A 24,439-nucleotide genomic window follows, 5' to 3' on the forward strand; every position below is an offset into this window, starting at 1 on the left:
TGGGATTGCAAACAAGTGAGCTTTAATGGAAGAATAAGCCAAACCTGTCTGCAGTAGCTCACACAGGTAAGACAGGACTAGAGGGTCTCGCTTGCAAGCAGGTCCAGCTGCCTTTTATGACACCATATAGAGATCCTTCTCCACATTAAAAGGCAAGATTTTCTTGTATTGGGTTTCCTGGCCTCCTGCAGAACATTGAGCATGTCCTGTAGTAAAGGTGTCTAAAGGGGATCAGAATCTTATCAACCATAGGGTGAGGTGCGGTGCCTGTCACTGTGGATATATCTGGGATCCCTTGTGCTATGCGAGAAGGTCCAGTCTGGGGGGGTAACTTGTTGTGATTGCTCTTGAACAACTGTAGAAGGGGAAGCCAGTGCTGTCTTGGCCAGTAAGGGGTCACCAACAAGATTTTTGGTCTGTCCTGCTGGATTTTCATCAGGACCTTCTGAATGAGTGGGAAGTGGGGGGGATGCATATAGATTTTTTTCCCTTCCAGGAGATTGAGAAGGCATCTGTTGCCAGTACCTGTGGCTGTGGTATCCTGGTGCAAAAGCCAGGAAGTCGCCTGTTGATGGATGAGGCAAACTGGTCTATTTGAGGTGTACCCCACCGGTGGACCAGATCCAGGAAGACATCCCCGTGAAGCATCCATTCATGGTTGTTTGTGACGGCTCTGCTCAGGTAGTCTTCCTGGGAGTTGCAGAGAGAGGGGATGTAGACCACCTGCAGAGTCACTCCCTGTGAGGTGGCTAGTTCCCATACTAGAAGGGCTAGTCTGCAATGTAGGTACTACTTGGTCCCTCCTTGTTTATTGATGTACCACAGGACTGTGGTTTTGTCTGTGAAAATCTTCAAAGGGCCTTGCTGGAGGTAAGGTAGGAAGGCCTGAAGTGCCAGAAAAATTGCCCTCATCCCCTGAACGTTGATGTGTTCCAGTTTGAGGCTTTAGCCACAGGCTCTGCACCCTTCAATGGCCCAGAGTTGCTCCCCAGCCCAAGATTGAGGCATCTGTGTGCATGACCTGTGTGGATAGAGGTGGTTGGAGTGGGAGACCTGGGTTGTGGATCACTTGTTCCAGCCACCACTGGATTTCCTTTTTGAGGTATGGGAGAAGGGGAACCCTGTACTCCAGACGATGGGAGTGTTGGGTCCAGACTGACCGAAGATACCACTGTAACTTTCTCATATGCAGTCTTGCTAATGGTAACATGGGGACAGTGGCGGCCATGAGGCCCAGGAGTCTGAGGTACTGCATTGCTGTCAATTCTGTAGATTGAAGGACCAGAAGCAGATGTTCTGTCAGGGTGTGCATCCTTTGGGGGAGGAGGTAGGCTTTCATAAGGTCTGTGTGAATTCTGCACCCCAGAAAGCCAATGTCTTGTGTAGGTTCCAGGTGGGATTTTGGGAAGTTTAGCTGGAAACCCAGCGACTGTAGGAGGGACACTACAAGGTGTGTGCATGTGTAGCAGGAGGGTCTCCTTGTTGACTGCCTGAATTAGCAGGTCATCCAGGTAAGGGAATATTTGGATTCCTTTTGTCCTGCAGTAAGCAATCACTGAGGCCAAGCATTTGGTGAAAACCCTGGGAGCAGTGGAAAGCTCAAAAGGCAAGGTAGAGAAATGAAAGTGAGAAGGGCCCACCAAGAACCTCAAGTATTTCCTGAATATGGGCTTTATGGGGATGTGTAGATAAAGATCCTTTCCATCCAAGGTAGCCATGAACCCTTGGGGAAGTAGGAGGGAGAATAGGGTAGGTAAGGTCAACATCCTGAAGGTTGGGACCTTCAGGAATAGGTTGAGATGTGGGAGAGGTTTAGTATTGGTCTCCATGGTCCATCTTTTCTGGGAACCAGGAAGATCCTGGAATTGAAACCTCTTCCTTTTGCATCTGGAGGCACAGATTTGATGGTGCCCTGGGCCAGCAGTGCTTGCAACACAGGCTGCAGGAGGTCCAGTTGTTGTGTTGGAGGTTTTGGGATGCCCTTTCGCTCTGGAGGGGGGGGGGGTTATCCAGGTCATGAAGTAACCATTTTGAAGGATTCACAAGACCCATTTGTCTGATGTGATGGGAGTCCACATAGGGAGGCAGCGAGAGAGGTGAACTGACAGAGAGGGAGGGGGTGGAGAGGGCAAGGTAGGCAGGTAGTCAGATGCTACCTGTCCTATCTTGAAAGGGTGGCCTTTGGCTAGAGGAAGGTGATGCTCCAGCTATAGGGGGTGGCTTCCTGGTAGGTTTTCTAGTTCTAGATGGAGCTGCAGGGCGAGAGTGCTTTCTTATGAACAGAGTTTTAGCTGGGTAGTTTCTTTGAAATTTTCTATGGGAAAAACGAGTAGGTGTTTCAAGTCCTGCATTTCTTTTCCTTTTTGCTGGAGTGTCTTAAAGAGATCAGCCACTTTTGCACCAAACAAGGCTGAATTGTCCACGGGTGCATCAATAAGCTTGGGGTACTTATCTGATTTCTCAACTCCGATGGCAGTGAGAGCAGAACACCTGGCGTATGACTGGCGGATGAGTAGTTCTGAGGGCTGGTGCATGCAGACGTCACTTTTATGGCCCAAATTCCCTGAGCCACATCAGACTCCCATGCACAATTTGTGGACTGAAAACTTTTGCATACTGGTTGGACGTACGTGAAGCAAGAGGAATAAACCCGTATGTGTGTGTGTGATACTGCAACATGGGAATAGGAGGACATCAAAAACTAATGTCTGTCTCTTGCTTTCAAGGCATAAATGTTTTGATATCCTAGTTCGCCATCTAGTATGAGTAACATATACCAATAAACAAAAAAGGCTGATGGAATGAAATTTCAGTTTCATGAATAAGAAATGGAAGATTAGATGTATATTAATATTAGATTCATCATTTGCTAACCCAACACCAAGTAATTCAAGTTTGAAAAGTTTTCTAATGCCTTTCTGAGGTGACCGTGACTTATCCTTACCTTCACACTCTTCCCACGGTCTACCTGATGGGGGCGCTTTAAATACAAACCCACTCTTTAGGTTGTGTGAACAATGTCCTCATTTGGTCTTGTGTTTGTACAAGTCCATCCTCGGCTGTATACTGTGGTGTAAGTTTAAACACACATCAGAAAAAAGGGAAAACATTCTTTCCAAGCAAGAACACACATTTGACAGTGTTAATACATTCAATGTCAGTCTCTAAAGTCTGTAGGTATGATTAACATTTGCATCAGTGAATATAATTAACATGTTAATAATTTTCTGCTTGAATCTGGCTACTAAATACACTACAGAAAAAAATAAGCTTGCATGCTCAGAGACTGTCAGCCTACCACTGTAAGCACTCTAGGCATCCATTTTGTCGCAATTATCTGGGCAGTTCATTAATACAGAAGCCATTTTAGATGCATCTGTGCATATAGTTAAATACTCTGATGCCATCTCTAAATACTGGCATCTTCAAAATGCATGCAATAAGCATAATTAAGAACCACTTTAGCAACAAAATGATGCATTCAAGAGTTACTCAGTAGATTGTCAGTGTGTGTTGAGACAAGTGTAATGTATGGAACTCACTAGTAATCATTAGGTTGAGCCAAGTGCACTGTATGGAGCTCACTAGTGATCATTAGGTTGAGCCAACTGCTCTGTATGCAACTCACTAGCGATCATAAGGTTGAGCCAAGTGCTCTGTATGGAACTCACTAGTGATCATTAGGTTGAGCCAAGTGCTCTGTATGGAACTCACTAGTGATCATTAGGTTGAGCCAAGTGCTCTGTATGGAACTCACTAGTGATCATTAGATTGAGCCAAGTGCTCTGTATGGAACTCACTAGTGATCATTAGGTTGAGACAAGTGTAATGTATGGAGCTCACTAGTGATCATTACGTTGAGACAAGTGCTCTTTATGGAGCTCACTAGTGATCATTAGGTTGAGACAAGTGTAGTGTATGGAGCTCACTAGTGATCATTAGGTTGAGACAAATGTAATGTATGGAGCTCACTAGTGATCATTAGGTTGAGACAAGTGCTCTGTATGGCATTCACTAGTGATCATTAGGTTGAGACAAGTGTAATGTATGCAACTTACTAGCGATCATTAGGTTGAGCCAAGTGCTCTGTATGGAACTCAATTGTGATCATTAGGTTGAGACAAGTGTAATGTATGGAGCTCACTAGTGATCATTAGGTTGAGTCAAGTGCTCTGTATGCAACTCACTAGCGTTCATTAGTTTGAGCCAAGTGCTCTGTACGGAACTCGCTAGTGATCATTAGATTGTGCCAAGTGCTCTGTATGGAACTCACAAGTGATCATTAGGTTGAGACAAGTGTAATGTATGGAGCTCACTAGCAATCATTAGGTTGAGCCAAGTGCTCTTATGGAACTCACTAGTGATCATTAGGTTGAGACAAGTGCTACTCTGACACGGAGCACAAATCGAAGTATGAGACCTACATATAGTAGTACAAATGAGTGCAACAAATCTATCATGACTGTTTAAAGAAGTCATCCAAGAAATGCAGACTTAAGTACAAATCTTAAAAAAAGTTAGCTGTAAAAGGCAGATACAAGTTGAGAGTAACACATAATCTGACACAAGTACAAACTACTAGCAGACAATCTGCATCCCAGAGGAAGCAGTACTCACCTCAAAAGCAAGAGTTGTCAGTGCATTTCCTTGTTGTAAGACAAATACAACAATGCAGATGAAGAAAGACAAAGCAGTAGTGTAGATTGTGGAAATTCAGTGCAACAGCAACTGCACAAACCTCCAGATGTGTGAAATAAAAACACCCAGACGCAATGCAACCAGTGTCTAATAATACCATGTCGATCTCCAAGGGTTTCCAATGTGTAGACATCTGCGATGCCTCAGAAGGCCCCCCCTATACTGGCACACCCCGATATAACCCCTTGTAGCAGAGTGCATACAGAATGACACCACAATTACAATAATGTGGTGCAAGTAGGTCTACACAAGTAATATCACACACTGATACAATTAAACACCACACACCCTCTCTGCTTCAAACTCAGCAGCATTGTGACCCATCACGACTGTAAACACACATCTTTTATGTCCAACCCAGGGTGTAGAGTCCCTTCTCCAATGTGTGCTGGCAAGGGTATCGGTATCACCCACTACAAGCTACAGAACAAGCCAGGAAAAAGAAAAGAGGAGTCAAGTTTACAATGATAGAACTGCAAGCTTGTAGTGCTGTAGGACCTCTGTACTTGTGCCTTATTTAGGATACCCCATTCAAAGATAAGGCAACAATGATCTACTGAACACCCATGACCTGCTTGCAGTTTCATATGCTGACCCTTTTATAGCACAGGATTAAAAAGCAATGGCCTGGTGCATACAGGACCTATGGCCACAACAGACCAATGCAACAGTATCAGCAACTGGTGATTTACACACAGTCTGATGTACACACAGGTGCACAGGTAAATACTAAGCAATCTGATGTACACACAGGTGCACAGGTAAATACTAAGCAGTCTGATGTACACACAGGTGCACAGGTAAATACTAAGCAGTCTGATGTACACACAGGTGCACAGGTAAATACTAAGCAATCTGATGTACACACAGGTGCACAGGTAAATACTAAGCAGTCTGATGTACACACAGGTGCACAGTAAATACTAAGCAGCCTGATGTACACACAGGTGCACAGGTAAATACTAAGCAATCTGATGTACACACAGGTGCACAGGTAAATACTAAGCAGTCTGATGTACACACAGGTGCACAGTAAATACTAAGCAGCCTGATGTACACAGCCTGATGTACACACAGGTGCACAGGTAAATACTAAGCAATCTGATGTACACACAGGTGCACAGGTAAATACTAAGCAGTCTGATGTACACACAGGTGCACAGGTAAATACTAAGCAATCTGATGTACACACTGGTGCACAGGTAAATACTAAGCAGTCTGATGTACACACAGGTGCACAGTAAATACTAAGCAGCCTGATGTACACAGCCTGATGTACACACAGGTGCACAGGTAAATACTAAGCAGTCTGATGTACACACAGGTGCACAGTAAATACTAAGCAGTCTGATGTACACACAGGTGCACAGGTAAATACTAAGCAGTCTGATGTACACACAGGTGCACAGTAAATACTAAGCAGTCTGATGTACACACAGGTGCACAGGTAAATACTAAGCAGCCTGATGTACACACAGGTGCACAGGTAAATACTAAGCAGTCTGATGTACACATAGGTGCACAGTAAATACTAAGCAGTCTGATGTATACACAGGTGCACAGGTAAATACTAAGCAGTCTGATGTACACACAGGTGCACAGGTAAATACTAAGCAGTCTGATGTACACACAGGTGCACAGGTAAATACTAAGCAGTCTGATGTACACACAGGTAAATACTAAGCAGTCTGCAGACTGTTACAAGCTTAGCCAATAATCAGACTTTGATTAGAAGTCAGAATCAAACCCTGTACCTTGTGTCTGTGAAGTGAACACCATAACCATTACACCAACTCCAGCGCCTATTTATTCACAAATGTATCCGTTACACAAATCCCAGCCCCCATTTGTTCACACTTGTTCTAAAACAACCCTTAAATGTCATACACCCCCAGAAGTCAACACATACAACAAAGCAGACATGTTGAGCAATCAGAGCAGGCTTTTTGATGTTCATGTTCAACAACAAAGCATTACTCATATGCCTACCATATGGTGAGAAAGCGTCTGGCACATATGCTTAACATGATGGCTGCCTACATGAGGGACCCTGTTAACTAGATCTCATCCACTATGAAGAGGGAACAAATGAACCAAGTGACCAAGAGGGGACTGACGGTCAACAGGCAGGGGAGTAGAGAAAAATGGCAAGAAAAAAATCTAGTAGAGCAACAGAGATCAGGTTATAAGCTGCTGACGAGCTTCATCCTGCAGTCTTTCACTCAATTCATGTCTCTCATTAATAATCAGTGCCTGAATGCTTAAAAAAACACTTGTTCAGAACTGATTGAGAGCACGACATCCCTGCAACCCACCTAAAAGATAGAAAGAAGCATTTTCAGGAGGTAAGCCCTCCTGTACTGGACAAGTTACATATATCAACCTCATGCCTGCACAACAGTGGGGAACAACTCCCTGAAAGTGTACAGTAGACTTAAAACAGCAGTCATGTATCAGTGTGTATATTGACCCTAGTCAGCCACTGTAGCTAGACAGCATGTGAATATAAGCTACTGAGCATGTGCAAGATCAGTGCCATTTTGTGTAGTCAGTCAGTGTGAAAGCAAGCTTGAATGGAGAGGCACATGTGATTGTGTTAGATGTAACAAGTCAGTCAGTAAGCATATGAAGTATGATACATTTGTACAAGTTACAGTTTCTGGTGTGTGTATGTACAATAAATGACTTGAACGCATACCCAGCCTCCGTGTCTCATTTGAATACACAAGGCATGTGACATGGTGTCAGAATGGGATCTGAAGTTGAAGCAGCTTACAAACCTTGAGGCACACAGTTAGAAGTGGAGTATAATATCCAAGAGTGAACTCGCAAACAGGTCAGCGGTTATTCGAAGTTACTTAAACTTGTTTCAGATTTGTCACCAAATATGGCGGAGCATTCAAAGTGTTCAAAATAATTTCACAGATATTAGAAGTGTCCGAGATAGCATCATAATATTTAAAGTGTTTTGAAATAATCTCTGAAGTGTTTAAAATGTTCAAAAAGGCTAAAATGTCCAGATTTTTTTTTGCAATGTCCGACTTTTTTACAGTAACTAAGACTTTTCGTAGTGTCAGGAGTGTTGGAGGTATTTGCAGTCTTAAAGCATTTTCGGAGAAGTAGTTGTGCATTTGAGCAAAATTACAAATACCAGGTCTATACTTCTGTTTAAAAATAAATTTGTTGTTATGGCAGATGAATTTCACAGGCTTGAACTGCAGGTGTTTGATAATAATATTGCTGAGAACCTTCGAGTGTTTGAGCAAGAATATAATACTTTCATACAGGCTGCATTTTCTGATAAAGACACAATGCATATGAGCATTTCTACTTCTCAGTTTAGTTGTCACAGAGGCCAGTGAGCAAGAACATTCATTTGTGTATGCAGAGAAGAGGGAGAACCGCCATATTGTGATACAGGCTGAAACACGGGAAGAACCAGAGTGCATAAAATGTAAATTTAGAGAAATGTGTAACCCTCTAATGAATATTATGCTGGAAAGGTACAAATTTTACACAAGAAGTCAAAAGCCTTGTAAAACCATTGCAGCATATATTACCAATTTAAGAAATAAAAACATGCAGATTCGGTAATCTATGAGATGAGTTGATAAAAGACCATCGTGTATGTGGTGTTGATGCAGTGAGAAAGATTTTGCTTTGAGATAGTGAATTAACATTGTGCAAAGCCATTGAGATTCGTCAAGTACATGAGATTACGAATGAGAAAAGTACGTTTGCGGTATCTGTTGGTGTGAATGTTGATAGTATGCAGCAGAAAGTTAAGACGAAAAAGAAATTAAAAAAAAAAACAGTAACCTGGTGAAAAACACTGGGCACACCACCAATGTCAAATATGTACAACACTCAGTAAGGCAAGGACACTGAGCCAATAAAGGACCACATCCCTGGAATAATAGCACAGTTCATGCCAACACTTGTAAAAAAATGTTTTTTTAATATGGACACCAATGTATGCTACGAAGCAAACTATACATTTTGGGTTATTGAGCAGGTTAAACCTTTTGAAAAGAGAGGTGATTGGGAAACAAAGTTAGAATATCAGGAGCTTATATGGCAGCTTAATTTAGATGTTTGCTCTAGTCCTGGTTTAAATGACCATGTTTCCATATTACTATCTCTCAAGTCAAGAGCCTTGTTATAAAGTTTCATAACACCAGTAGAGGTTTTATTCTGTTTAAAATTGTTTCAGGGAAAGCCCTATATATATTTATATATGTATATTTATAAACATAAAAAAGAAATGTGACTAAGTTTTTAATTAGGAAGAGATAGCATTTTCAGTCAACGAATGTGAACATTGATTTTGTTTATTTGCTATTTGGTTTTTACCAATGAAATTAACTGTCTGATTATTTAATATTTAAGCTTTTTGAAGTTAATTAATTATATTCTGATGAAGTTTCCTGGAACAAAACGAAAGTGCTTAATCTATATTAAAAAAACGCTCTTTTACAAGTGTTGGCATAAACTGTGCTATTATTCCAGGGGTGAGGTCCTTTATTGGCTTTATGTTCCTGCCTTACTGAGTGTTGTACATATTTGATGAAAAAGAAATTAACAGAGAGGCAGTGCCACACCCAACCTCACTGTTAACGGTCACAATTGTGGAGGCAGTCATGAACCTAAACAAGAAAAGTGTTTAAGTTTTGGTCAGCAATGTCACAAATGTAAAAAGTGGAATCATTTCAAAAGGCTTTGCAAGTCTAAAGTGTCCCAAAATTATGTTAAAAGAGAGCATCTGAAGAAGCAATTAGATAAGATAGAGACTGTAGCAAACTCTAAGAGCTGTGAGCAAAGCTTCCCTGTTGATGGTGTCTCTGTGATCGATGAAATAGTTAATATCAGTTGTCAGCAAACAGTGAAATATTTTGTACTGTACAGATTAATGGGAAACCTGTAGAGCTTAATGTAGACACTGGATCTAAGTGCAATGTTCCATCAGCACCAATGTTTGCTAAAGTAAAAGCTGGTGAGAAACTTGACTCAACAAAGTGTGCAAAACTAGTTGCTTATGGTCGTGAAGAGATTCAAAATGATGGTGTAGTATTTCTTTCATGACATTCTGCTGGAAACAGCTATGACTTGCAGTTTTACGTAGTCAAAAGACAAATGCAGTCACTGTTAGGCCTCAAACACGGTCTGAGAATGGTAATGACTTAATTTAATAAAGAGGTCCACCATATAAGTATGAATAACAACGATAGTTTTACACAGAATATCTTTACTGAATGCGCTGATATTTTCAAAGATGAGTTTGGTAAACTTCCAGTCACATATTCCATGAAGTTAAACCATGAAGTAAGTCCAGTTGTCAGACCAGCACGGAAGATTCCAGTAGCAATGCAGATTAAAGTAAAAGCAGAACTAGACAAAATGGTGAATTTAGGTGTTCTTATTCCAGCAGAAGAACCGACTGAATGGGTATCCTCCATGGTCACAGATCTTAAAAGCTCAGATGATATTCGAATATGTATTGATCCATGAGATTTAAACAAAGCACTTAAGCGTCCTCATTATCCAGTGCGTACAACAGAAGAGGAAGCTGGTCATGTCAAATTCCACTGTTTTTTTTTTTCAGTCTTAGATGCAAAAAGCTCTTTTTGGCAAATTTCGCTAAATCGCAAGTCTTCATTATCAGCCACATTCAGTGCACCATTTGGTAGATACAGATTTTTAAGAATGCCATTTGGAATTCTGCCAGTGAAGTCTTTCAACATTACATGAAACAAATTTTTTCTGGTTATCCATGTGGTATTATAGTAGACGACATTGTTGGAGGCAATGGTGAAGACTAACATGATAGAAATCTCAGGAAAGTTCTAGACCATGCCCATGAAATAATCTCAAACTGAATCCTCAGAAATGTAAATTCAAACTGAAAAAAGTTACTTATGTGGGACATTTGTTTACCAGTTCTGGCTTACAACCAGATCCGTCTAAGCAAACAGCAATTGTTGAAATGCCAGTTACAGAGAATGTTACATCTTTACAAGGTTTTCTAGGTATGGTCAACTAATTAGGAAAGTTCATCCCAGACTTGAGTGAGCTTTCTGCAGCATTACATGAGTTGACATGCAAAAATGTAAACTGGTCCTGGTTGGAACACTACCAAAAAGCATCTGATATTCTGAAGAAAATTGCCAGTCCACCCACATTGAGATATTATGATGTTCACAAACCTTTAACTCTTTCTTATGATGTTTCAAGGTACGGACTTGGTGCAGCATGTCCTCAAAAAGGCATACCAGTAGTGTATGCATCAAGAACTTTAACCCAAACAGAGATTCATTATGCACAAATAGAAAAAGAACTTTTGGCAGTAGTGTTTGCATGTTCGAAGTTCAATGACTATATTTATGGCAGACCTATCTAAATAGAGACTAATCACCAACCAGTAGCGACAATTTTAAAAAAGCCAATACATATAGCCTCAGCTCGATTCAAACGCATGATGTTAAAATTGCAAAAGTACAACTTCAATGTGGTTTACAAAAAAGGAAAACTCTTGTACCTTGCTGATGCTTTGTCATGCACCCCCAGACAAACAAAGCAGCATAAAAACGAAACAGAAAACTTAGAAGTCATGGAAGTCAGAAAGTTATCATCACAGCTTGCTGAACTAAGAAATCACATGACTTCAGACACAATTCTCCAGAAGCTGAAAACATCATCAGTCAAGCAAGGCCAACATGACAAACCAGTTTACCACTTGACATTCAGCAGTAAGTTCCTTACAGAGATGAGCTCCTGATGAAAGATGGAATCATCATGAAAAGTCCAAAAGTGGTAATTCCTAAAGCATTACAACAGGAATGTATCAGCATTTTGCATTGTGATCACCCAGGTAATGGTTCAACCAAAAGAACGGCGAGGCATTATATTTTGGCCTTCTATGTCCAAAGATATAGAAAAGGAAACTCTAGCATGTTCAATTTGAAACAGCACCAAACCGCATCAACAAAGAGAACCACTTTTCAGCTACACCAGATTCCTGAATTTCCATGATCAACAGTTGCTACAGATATTTTCAAATGGAATGGTCAACATTACTTGGTGTTAGATTCTTATTCAAATTGGCTTGAAATTGACCTACTTCCTAACTTGACGAAAGTACAGTTTTGTACCTACCATAAATGTAGATGTTCGAAGATCCACATTGCTGCAGTCCTTACACTTGGGTAGTCCGCTGTCCTCGGTCGGCCCGAATATCAAAGTATTAGGCTGACGTCGGTCAGGGCGCTTAAGACTGACATCAGGACGTCAGGGTATAAATGCGAATGACCGACGTCATATCCTCAGTCTTTTCTTGCCCCAGATGTCAGAAGACCCTAAAAAAGAAAGGTCAAAACCAAAAGACAGCAAAAAACAACCAACCACCCTTGCACTAATCATATGTACAATATATACAATATCCACAATATTTACAACCCAAACCACACCACCGCCTCTAAGTACAGAGGGGAAGGAGGGAGGGTAAATTGGACTGCAGCAATGTGGATCTTCGAACATCTACATTTATGGTAGGTACAAAACTGTACTATGTTCTTCATCTCACATTGCTGCAGTCCTTACACTTGGGTAGAATCCCAAAGCAGAGGTAAGGGAGGATGGCAAAACTATAAAGCAGCAGGAGCTGCCAAAATGCCCTGTAAAATAGCAGTGGCAAAACCAGCCCTAGATTTAGAGTAAAGTGGAAGGTGATAATGCTTAGAGAAAGTATGCACTGAACTCAAAGTAGCTGCCTCCAAAATATCTTTAGTTGCCACCCCCCTCAAAAAAGCTGTAGAAGTGGCAGTAGCCCTAGTGGAATGAGGCCTAATCCCAGCTGAAATCTCCTTACCATGATGGGAATAACAGAAAGCAATACAAAACCCAATCCACTTAGAAATAGTTTGTTTTGACACAGGCTTGCCCCGAGAACCCAAAGCAAATGAAACAAATAACTGCTGAGACTGCCTGAACCCTTTAGTTCTGCTCAAATAATATCGTAACTGCCTGTGTAAATCCAAAGTGTGCAAAATCTTTTCCCTTTATTTTGGGGTTTGCATAAAAAGTAGGCAAATGAATAGTTTGGTTTAAAGCCACACTAGAAACCACTTTAGGCATAAAGGAAGGATTAGTACGCAAAGATACCCTATCCTTATGGAAAATTAAGAAAGGCTCAACTGCCATAAGGGCCTGTAATTCAGAAACCCTTCTCGCAGAGGTAATGGCCAACAAAAAAGCAGTCTTCCATGATAAATATTTCAACTCGGCAGTAGCTGCAGGCTCAAAAGGTTGTAGAGTGAGTTTCTCCAACACAAAATTGAGATCCCAAGCAGGAGTAGGAGCTCTACGTGGGGTCTTATATTCTTTGCCCCTCTAAGGAATTGCTTAAACAAAGGATGAGAAAACAATGGTGGGTCACAGTCATAGTGAGCAGAAATTGCTGCAGCATGAACCTTAATAGAAGAGGACAAACCTTTGTCCAGTAACTCAGTAAGATATTGAAGAGCCACACTCAAATTAGGCTTAGAAACATCAAATTCCTTTGCTGTACTCCAAAATAAAAATCTCTTCCATTTATCTGCGTACACTTTCCTTGTACTAGGCCTTCTGGCCTCCAAAATAACATTCAAAACTTGCTGTGGAAGCTGAGACCCTCCAGGGTTTAAAACAGAATATGCCAGGCTGTTAGGTGAAGAGAGTGAAGTTTGACATTGAGTAAATGACTGTTCTCCTGAGACAGCAGGTGTGGAATCGAAGGCAATGGCCATGGAGGCTCCCGTACCAGACTTCTCAGTAATGGGTACCAGTGCTGTCGAGGCCAATCTGGAGCTATTAAAATCATCTTTGGCTTGTCCTGTCTGACCTTCAGGAGTACCTTTGGGAGGAGAGGCAGAGGTGGGAAGGCATACACATGAAGATTGCTCCAATTGAATGAAAGAGCATCCACTTTCCAAGCTGTGGGATGAAACCTTTTTGTGCAAAACTTTGGCAGCTGGTAGTTTAGCGGAGAAGCGAACAGATCTATGTCTGGAGTTCCCCATAACACTGTCAATTTCTGAAATACATGAGGATCCAATTTCCACTCGTGGGGATCCATAATTTGTCTGCTCAACACATCTGCTAAGGAGTTCTGTGCTCCCGGCAGAAACCTTGCCTGAAGATTTAGCTGTAAACAGAGCAGTCTCCCACAAAATCATTGCTTGTCTGCATAGAGGATAAGAATGTGTTCCCCCTTGCTTGTTGATGTACCACATGACAGTTGTGTTGTCTGTTAGAACCAACACCTGCCCTGGAAGAAGCAAATCCTTGAAAGCTATTAATGCAAATTGGACTGCTAACATCTCCTTCAAGTTGATATGTAGATGTTGAAGTCTGGCAGGCCCCGTGTCTTGTACCCACTTTCCATTTAGATGAGCTCCCCAAGCTTTGTCTGAGGCATCCGTCATTAGAATCTGACTCGCCTCTGGCCGGGTCACAGAGAGTCCCTTGTTTAGGTGACATTCCTGAGCCCACCACAAAAATTCCTTTTGAATGCAAGGTATTATCTGAATGACAGTGTCCATATCTTGGCAGTGCTGTGTCCATACATTTTTGAGATACCATTGTAGCTTCCTCATATGCAGTTTGGCATTGGGAAGCACCAGAATACAAGATGCCATGAACCCCAAGGCTTGAAGGACTGTCCTTGCAGTCAGCCTGGACTGATGAGACAATTGATGGAAGTAAAGAGAAAGATTCTTTTGTTTGTCCGGGGTCAAAAGGCCATCTGGGATGCTGTATTCAGTCTCACACCCAGAAAGCACATGTCCTGAGAGGGTACTAGACTGGACTTTATTTCGTTCACAGAATACCCCAGGCATCTTAGCACTGCTATCACAAATTGTAAATGATGAAGAAGTTCGTCCTTTCCTTGGGCCAGAATCAGGCAATCGTCCAAATAAGGATAGATCTGTATTCCTCTTAGCCTGAAGAAAGCTATCACTGGAGCCAGAACCTTTGTGAACACTCTGGGCGCAGTAGATAAGCCAAAGGGCAATGCAGAGAACTGATAATGAGAAGTCCCAGCCCGAAAACGCAGATACTTCCTGCAACTTAGCCTGATAGGAACATGAAGGTAAGCCTCCTTGAGATCCAGAGTCACCATCCAGTGATCTTTGCCCAGCAGAGGTAAAAGCTGTTGTAACGTCAACATTTTGAACTTGGGAATGTCCAGATAAGTGTTGAGGATAGATAAATCCAAAATTGGTCTCCACGTGTTCCCCTTCTTTGGTACTAGGAACAGGCGAGAATAAAATCCTAGGCCCACTTCTGGCAGAGGGACCGGTTGTATGGCCCCTATTTGAAGTAGCAGAGAAATTTGTCTGTGAGCCTCTAGTCTTTGCTGAGGAGGAACGTCCGGCATGCCTTTGAAAGGAGGCAAGGTATGGAAATAAAACTTGTAACCTTGGTGTATGATATCCAATACCCATCTGTCTTGGGTAATCAAACTCCAATTTTCCTTGAAGAGTGCCAACCTTCCTCCCAAAGGTGCTGCCAGGCAAGAAGGATCTGGCAGCTGAAAAGGTAGGTCATTGGGCCTGTTTACGAAAGGACTGGCCCCTGCCCTCACCCGAAGATTGTGCAGGTGAACTCCCTGTCCTAGGCCTGAAGGAGCTCTGAGCTCTGCCCCTACCACGTCTAGATCTACCCCTAGACTGTGAATCATAAGAAGGGTACGTCCACCCCTTAGCAGGCCAATTCCTACTAAACTTCGGAGGCTGAACTTGCAAAAAATCTTTAACAGCCTGCATAGATTTAGCCTTGTCTTCCATTTTCTTCAAGACTGACTCCACAGGTGAACCAAACAACACATCAGACTGTAAAGGAGCATCCAAAATCCTTGTCTTAACATGGTCAGATAAATTCTGATCCCTCAGCCAGGCGTGCCTGCGAAGAACTGATCCAGTGGCAGCCACCCTAGACGAGGCCTGTACAGCATCAAAGCCACATTGTAAAGAATGCTTACCCACCTGTTCAGAGACATGTACGAAATCTTGTAATTCTTTACACTCAATGCCTTCCGCCAGAGCATCTACCTTAGACTTCAACTGAGAAAGAAGATAGTTTTGATATTTCAACATGTGAAACTGGCAATTCAAAGCCCTCATAGCTAAGGTGGAAGAAGTATAGACTTTCTTTCCCCATCTATCCAAAGCTCTGGCCTCTTTATCTGGAGGAACCAGATTTTTTACAACAGAGGCCTTGACACCCTTAGGTCCCTGACTAACAGTTTCTGGGTCCGCCCTAGGACTCTTATAAAGATATTTATGAGCCTCAGGCACCCTGTAATACCTATCCGGTTTAACAGGAGCAGGAGGCAAAGAATCAGGATTAAGAGAAGCCTCTGCAAACACATCTTCCACAACATCCAGAACAGGTGGTATAGCCAAAGGCCTATGCTGGGGTAAAAGCAAAAATTCCCTAAGCCTTTTCCTGGAATCAGAGAAGTCCTGACCTTCCCACTTAAAATGTTCCCTCATGGAATGAAGAGTCTCTGAAAAGAAAAATCCTCTGGAGGAGAAGCAGAAGGAGTCGAATCATCTGCATCAGAATCAGAATAAGGAGAGTACTCCTGCAAGTCTTCAGCCGAAGACTCTGAAACATCCGAAGCCTGCTCAAAACTCCCCAACTCTGGTTCCACCCTAGGCCTCTTATCAGGAGGGGGCAAAGAACCTCTAATCAAAGTAATTAAATCTTCTGCCATTTTAAGCATGTGCTTCTTAGGCACAGATCCTGATGAACTAGGAGTGACCCCAACAGAAGCTAAACCTGGCCTGCCTCTGGGAGAAGCCTTGGAAACAGAAGGAGAGGGCCTAACCACCCTAGGAAGGGAGGGGAGTATAGTAACCTGAGAAGCCCCTTCAGCCTGACCTGCCTCCTGAGAGGCCACATCCTGCAATATCAAAGTCTCCCCCTGGGACTCCAGAGAAGCCTCCGGAACCACCGGTTCCACTGGCGCCTCTAAAGAACCGGCGTCCGGTGCGGACGACTCTTCTTGCCTGGGTTTAGCTGCTTTGTCTTTGCGCTTCTTGAAGAAGCGGGCCGGAGCATCCGGCGGCATATTATAATTGCACCGCTTCCGAAGACCAACCTGGCACAATCTAACCTTCGCAATAGTGCGCTTATTGAACCTAGCACAAAAGCGACACCCAACAACGCCGTGCTCAGGCCCCAAACAAGGAATACACAAAGTATGATAGTCCCTATGCGGTATCTGCTTCCCACAAGAAATACAGTTATTCACTTTTTCTGACATCCGGTAAACCACTGAGGCAAGAAAAAACTAAAATATTCCCCAACGGGGTACTTAGCCAACTTTGACTCGGTCTGAAACTCCGAATTCGAAAAATTTCAGAACGCCGAACGGCACTTGCAACGCTGCTTCTGCATCGGACCATGCGGCAAAAAAGACTGAGGATATGACATCGGTCATGTGCATTTATACCCTGACGTCCTGATGTCAGTCTTAAGCGCCCTGACCGACGTCAGCCTAATACTTTGATATTCGGGCCGACCGAGGACAGCAGACTACCCAAGTGTAAGGACTGCAGCAATGTGAGATGAAGAACATCAGGACAGTCATTACAAAATTGAAAAGACATTTTTCTGTCCATGACAGTCCGCACAAAGTAATGTCTGACAATGGTTCACAGTTTACTAGTCAGCAGTTCAAGAGATTTTCTGAGTCATGGGACCTTGTTCATGTTACCAGTAGTCCTGAGTATCTGCAAGCCAATGATTTAGCTGAACGTGCAGCACATAGTGTGCAAAGTATTTGTTGGAGAAATCCAAAAGAGATGGTACTGATGTTGTCCTTGACTTAATCTCAAACATTCCTCAAGACAACTTGCTTGGTTCACCTGCTCAAAAACTGATGTCCAGACAAGCACAAACGACTCTTCTGATCAGCAAACAATTGTTAGTGCCAAACACAAAGAATAATTGAGTGGTCAAGGCTCAACTTTCAGGAAAACAGTTACAAAAGTTGTATTATGATAAAACCAGGAAATCCCTTCTACCATTGTTACAAGGAAAAGTTGAGTGCAAACATCCAAAGTTTATGAGCATATAGGAATCATGAAGGACATTTGTGAGGAACTGAGATCTTACATCATGCAATCTGAAGGAATGGATTACAGAAGGAATTGTAGACATGTGTTACCGGTCTTAGAACTAATGCCACAGCAGATTGCCTGTGCCAGTGACTCTACAGGGTAACTTGTTAACTGTTTGAATTCAAAAAGACAGTGTGCTTTCTTCAAACAACTCTGATGTAAACCCATATGTTCCAGTATTGAATGAATCCCCAGAGATTGTCCCTGTTGCTAAACCCATTCAGAATTTATGTAACTAAATTGGATAGAAATTTTCAAACCCAATACTAAATATGCAGCGACCTGGACTTGAAATCAGTTATGCTTTGTTGAAATGTTGAAATAATGTCTAGCTCAAATATGCCTTTGTTCTTATAGTTTGCAATGTTGAACAAAATTAAGGAGGGAGGATGTAGGTCAGTGTGCATATTGAACTTAGTCCGCCTGTAGCTAGACAGCATGTCCATATAAAGTACTGAGCATGTGCAAGATCAGTGCCATTTTGTGTAGTCAGTGTGAATGTAAGCTTGAATGGAGATGCACGTGTGTGTGCGTGTGTGTGTTAGAAGTAACAAGTCAGTCAGTGAGCATATGAAGTATATATACAAGTTAAAGCTAATGATGTGTTAGTATGAAGTATAGATACAAGTTACAGCTAATTATGTGTATGTACAGTAAACGCCTTGAATATATACCCAGCCTCAGTGCCTGTCTGAATACGACACATGCAACAATGTGGATGTAAATCACTTAGACAATGCCTCTAGAAGATGTCTGAAAAATGGAATTTGTGCCTTATGTCACTAACCTTGTTTATCAAAGGTATAAACATGCAGGGAATACCAGAGGCATCTGAGCATTTGTAATGGCATGTAGTACACAGACACATATTTTATGATACTGTGCACACTTACAGCACTGTAACCCATAACTCAGAGGTTTTCCAATTCTATGATACTCAGACATACAGCCTGCAGTGCTTTGCATGCTTAATAGTGTAATGCCTCCCCCATATATGGTACATGGGTGGCACAGTTTGCACTATTGTGCACATTTTAATGCAACTCACTTCCTCCCTGTATGGATCTGTGAAGCATACAAGCATATTTCACTCTGCACCATTCCTCTCATTTATCGGAGACACCTAATGCTGAAAGTAACACTTTGTGCTATACAAAGGAGCAACACATGCTGGTATGCCATTGTACATTGTTCACATTTCAGATGCACTGAGCAAAAGGCACAGCTGTCTCTTGGCCAAATGAGTCACTGTCAGCCCTGTGGTTGATCTGTAGTGAGCAGAGTGACTCTGAACTTTGCCCCTGGTTTCAAGTTGAGATAAACAATTTTGGCAGGTCTGCTTTGTAAAATGCAACACAGACCTATACCATTCTGAAAATAACATTTCAAGTCAAAGTCAAGTCAAAGAAAACTTTGTCATTCAGAACTACACAGCAGTGCAGCTGAACAAAATTACAATGCTTCGTTCTCAATGCAGGAAACAGTTGCATGTATAGACAGAGAAAAATTAAAAAATATATCACAGTAGAAATTTAATCAGTAGCAATTTGTAAGTAAAGTAGGACAGCAGTGACCCACACCCATCCCAGAACAGGAGACAAGGGAGACAAGGAACAATATGAAGGTACCACAAATAAGCCAAAAAAGATTTGCAAAGCACTGAAACCAAATAAAAAGTAAAAAATGAAAAAGGTAAAAAAGAACCTGGGAGGGTCCACAATAAAGCGTAACGACAGCTATGGTGCTATTCCATCAAGTTTACCATGGTCTTGTATGCTCTTCATGTTTAGCATTCATGATGATGTTTTATTTTTTTAAATTATAGTAGTTTCAATGAATTAACAGGTCTGTTTTAACATTTAAGGGAAGATTCTGCAGTTATACATCAAGTGCATCATTCATTTCTTATTTGATTTTTCATTTGCATCATTCTTGATTACTTTTACCTTGGTTTTAATGTTTTTTTTAAATCAGTTTTAACCGATATGTCTTGAATAACGTGTTTTGATTGGACCAAACTTGATTGTCAAGCCTTTAAATGCTTGTAGTATATTAACCAGCCCACATCTGATGAAGTTTTAAAACAAAAACGTACTGTCTTTATGGAGAGTTAATGTGCTGTATTGTCTTATACTGTGGAAAGAATATTTTTATTAAACATCTGAAGCAACCTGGTGCTAGCTGTCCTTACGCTTTATTGTGGACCCTCCGAGGTTCTTTTTTACTTGGTAACAATATGAAGGTAATATTGCCAAAGTAAAACTGAAACAATAGCAGCATGTCTATGAATAGGCTGAATTATTGCACAGTTTGTATATTGCACTTTGCAGTCCTTCAGTGTGTAGGTGAGCTACCTTAGTATTGCACATAGTTATTACACATCCACAAAATAAGTCCCTCCCCTTGATAGGCTAGTTATGAAACAGACATCATGGTTCATTTTTTTTAAGAGTTCAACAGTCTAATGGAGAGCAGAAAAACTGTTTTTTAGTCTGGTGGCCTTACAGTGCAGGTTTCTGTATCTCCTGCCTGAGGATAGACGAGTGTACAAACCATTGGCAGGATGTGTTGGATCTCTGGAAATCATTTTGGCCCTGTCGATGCACCAGCATTTGTGCAGATCTTCCTTTCTACTTCATGAAATAAAGTATCAAAAATGTGAACATACTTTTGGAGATGCTGCTCTAAAGAGGCCAGTTGGTGTAATAGTTAATGCCCTCACCTCCTATGTACAAGGTACGGGGCTCGATAATGATCTCTGTATTGAGTTTACAAGTTCTCTCTCTGTCTATGTGGGGTTCCTCACACCTCCCAAAAACGTGCTAAGTGTTTTCAAATGAAACTCCCACAAGAATGGAGGTCTGGGAAGCTGGGTAAGAACTGTACAGACTAATTTGGGCATCTGCTCATGCTCATCCTAGGAGAACATGGATCACACACACAGTGTCATGTCAATGCTAGTGACTTGATAAAGTAAAAACTGGTGGTTGGTGACTTGATCATGTAGTTTAAGGTTGCCAAAAATGGGCACGGGTATTTGCCAGTGATAGATGGGTTGAGGACCTACACAAAGGAGGGGGTCTCTGCATGCCCCTATTGGACAAGGGGGTGTTCACCATTAAGCCCAGCAGCCCTGAGTCAACAACCTACTGGCTGGCCAGTGTCCGGTTGCCCAACTTTGATTGCTGGTCTGTTGAGTGAAAGCTGCATGTAAAACCAATCAACTGGCTAACCATGAATTAAAGAATTGCTACACTCAATTTACATGATCATAAGGAGGAGGCTGGGCATCCTATGTATCCAAGACCCAAGATGGAAGTGCAGGGCAGCAAAGTCACTAGGTTTGAGGTCCAGAGTCTACTACTTCACAATTCTCAACTAGAAATGGTGTGGGAATTGTGGTAAAGGAGAGGCTTCAGAAGACAGTGAGGGATGTCATCAGAATTAGTGAAAAACTCATGGTAGTCAGGCTGAGATTATGAATAGTGTTCCTACTCTTACACTGAAGTCTATGAACCATGGCGCATTTGAGAAGGTAAGGAAAAATGTGTATTCAGACAGCAGCTGCAGGACCTATTAGATAAAACAGGGCAACATAAATTGGTGTTGATAATGGCTGATCTGAATGCACATACAAGGACAGACAGAACAGGACTAGAGATCCACATGGGTGGAGCAATAAAATAAAGGAGAAGAGGCCATTCTAGACTTCCGTCTGGCACATGGCTTGATAGTGACCAACACATGGTTCAGAAAGACAGACAGTCATAAGCTCACATACAAGTGACCAACATACAACTAGAGTAGACTTTCTACCCCACTGCCCTTTCCATACTAGGAGGATCAGTGATTGCAAAGTCATCTCCAGTGAAACAGGCTGCCCACGGCATAAACCACTGGCTTCACAAGCAGCTACAAGCAGTGGTCAGAGAACACCCTAACATCAACAGAGACTAGCCTGAAGGTCTGGAAGTGGACTGCAGACAAAGTACAAGAGTTCAAGAAGATATTCAAGGCTCTAGCACCTCATGAAGAGGAGGAAATTGGTAGAGTTGAAGAAGAATGGCAGCACCCCAAAACAGCACGTGCGAGGGGTACAGAGCAGATGTGGTCAAGACAGATATGAAAATAAGGTAATTACGGAATGCTGATGGTACAGAAATCTAGGAAATCATCAAAAGAAAGGAGCACAGGAAAAGGTGGGAAGCAGGAAAGACAGACCAGGCTAGGAGGGAATATTGGTTGGTTAAAGAGGCTAAGAGAGTTGTAACAGCAAAGAACAAGGCATCAGAGGCACTCTGCTAGCTTCTTGAAAGTGATTTGGTAGATGGCACAAAAACTATCAGGTTGCAAGTCAAAGACAGAAAGATAAAGAATTTTATTTGTATTTGTTTTCTTGAGGTACAGCCCTGATCTTCATGGACCATTTCTACACAACCAGGGAGTGGTGTCTGGTTAAATAACTTGCTCAGAGTCTCACAGTTAGACAATGAGGGCTGAGGGAAATCAAACCTTGCACATGTGGACCACAGGAAAGTCATTAACAGCTCCTTAATTCTCTAAGCCAACTGCCAGACCAAGAAACTAGATAGTCAGAAATCCTTCACAAGGGATTCCAGCAGCAACCTGCTCACTGATCCACAGGACAAAGGCAGCTAGAAGGAATACTTCCAGAAGCTTCTGAATGAAGAAAACTCCATAGAAGCTGCACTTTCACAGACACAGCTTAAAATGAAAGAGGAGGATCCCACCTTAGAAGTAAAAACAGCATAAAGGAAAATGAAGTTAGAAAGAACAACAGGCTCAGATGATGTCACGGCAAATAAATGAAAATATGTTGGGTGAATTAGGGCAGAAATTACCTCAGAGGCTACGCATAGCAGTATACAGAGTAAAAGCATATCCCAGATGACCAATGAATAAGCATACTAGTGCAAGTTTACAGGCACGAAGGGGGCAGCCACAACTGTTGCCAGTACAAGGCATCAAACTTCTGCCTGCATGAAAGCTCTGGAGAGGGTGATTGATAAACGGATACACAGAGTAGTAGAAAATAAAGCAGAAGATGAGCATTTCAGATTCAGAGCAGAATGCAGTACAACTGAACCAGTTTCTGTAGTGATACAGTTTATAAGAAGCTACAGATGAGGAGAGAGTCCGATTGGGTATTGCTAGACTTGGAGAAGGCATATAACAAGGTCCCAAGAAGGCTGACTTGGGTAGTCTTGCAATGGCTCAAAGTAACGGAAACATTTTGGTAAAATTAGTACAGGCATGTGCAATGAACCAATGACACAAGTACGAAGAGTGGTGGGTCTCACAGAAGGGTTCCCAGGGGCAGTGCATCAGGGTTCAGCTGTTCATACTGGTGATGGTCTATATTAGCAATCAGGACAAAAAGGACTGATCAACAAAGCCACTGTATGCAGACAATGTGACATTACAGGCAGACTCAGAGCAAGAACTTCAGCAAAAGACAGGGAAAGGAATGCAAAGTGATGGCATGTGAGAAGAAAAGGAGCACAGATAAGACAATTGTAATGGCAGCAGCTGGGGGAATCAGGAGACGCTGAAAACTGCAATAGGCTAATATCTTCCATTGTCTGAGACAGATGGCTGAGGAGACAAAAGTCTGAATGAGGAGGTCAAAGCTGAAATCAGAGGGGCTGCAGCAAACTGGTATAGTGTGTCAGGTGTAGTGTGTGACAGAAGAATGCCAAAGAAGCTGAAAAGTAAGGTGTACAGGATTGTGGTGCGACCAGTACTACTGTATGGTACAGAAATCTGGGCAGTAAAGGCAAAGCATTTGAGAAAGCTAGAAGTGATGAGATGAAGTGCCCGAGACAGGTAGCATGATGCACACTGTGGGACAGATGAAGAAGTGAGAACACAAAAGCATACGATAAACTAGCTCCAATTGTAGAAAAAGTCATAGAAAACAGATTACAGCGGTTCAGGTACATGTGCAGAACAGTAGAAGATAATCTGGTAAAGATGATTTGGGACAGACAGAAGAAGGTAGGAGGAAATGAAGGTGAGCAAAGAAGAGGTGTATGGACTGTGTGAGAGACCTGCAAAAGTCAGGCATGACTGTTTAAGAAAGTAGCAGAGTGGCAATGAATCCAGAGAGATGCTAACAGTTGACATAACTCCCCGACCCCAGAAATGGGGAAAAGGGGTTGGAGGAGGATGATAATTGAAGAAAATCTGGAAATGCCTTTAAAGGACATAACTGTGCCATAAACAGGGCCACACGTCCTGAGGTGTGGCTCCACACAAGCTGAAAACACAAAGAAATACAGTAAACTCTCAGTTAACTGGCACCCATGGGGACTGGTAGATGCTGGATAATTGCAGTTTCCGGTTGCTTGAGAGTTACTATTAAAAATAGGCCTGACTAATACTGTACCCTAAACTATTTGTTTGGTTTGACTTGTTCTCTGGTTGGGGAGAGACTGAATTTATTCCGGTCTTCCTTTTTAAAACTCAAACTCTAAAAACATAAGGTATGTTTCTGCAGGAGGAAAACAAAGTGCAACACATGAAAACTGTATTGTATTTCTTCAGTATTTTTT

At 42.1% G+C, this 24,439-nt stretch overlaps 1 protein-coding gene across 3 annotated transcripts in view; it reads right to left on the reverse strand.

Moving 5' to 3' along the window:
* Window positions 1-24,439, reverse strand: part of ESRP1 (epithelial splicing regulatory protein 1) — a 627,793-nt gene that overhangs the window by 22,756 nt on the left and 580,598 nt on the right. The window contains exon 15 of one of the 3 annotated variants that reach the window (XM_044066543.1): window positions 2,945-3,066. The exons of the other annotated variants lie outside the window; for them this stretch is intronic. Within the exon in view, the coding sequence (XP_043922478.1) occupies window positions 2,983-3,066 (84 nt within the window). The 3' untranslated portion in view covers window positions 2,945-2,982. The remainder of the gene's footprint in view (window positions 1-2,944; window positions 3,067-24,439) is intronic. 3 annotated transcript variants of the gene reach the window in all.

Source organism: Protopterus annectens, chromosome 3.part1, assembly GCF_019279795.1.
Source record: "Protopterus annectens isolate FY-2018-M chromosome 3.part1, PAN1.0, whole genome shotgun sequence".
NCBI classification, from domain to species: Eukaryota; Metazoa; Chordata; order Ceratodontiformes; family Protopteridae; genus Protopterus; species Protopterus annectens.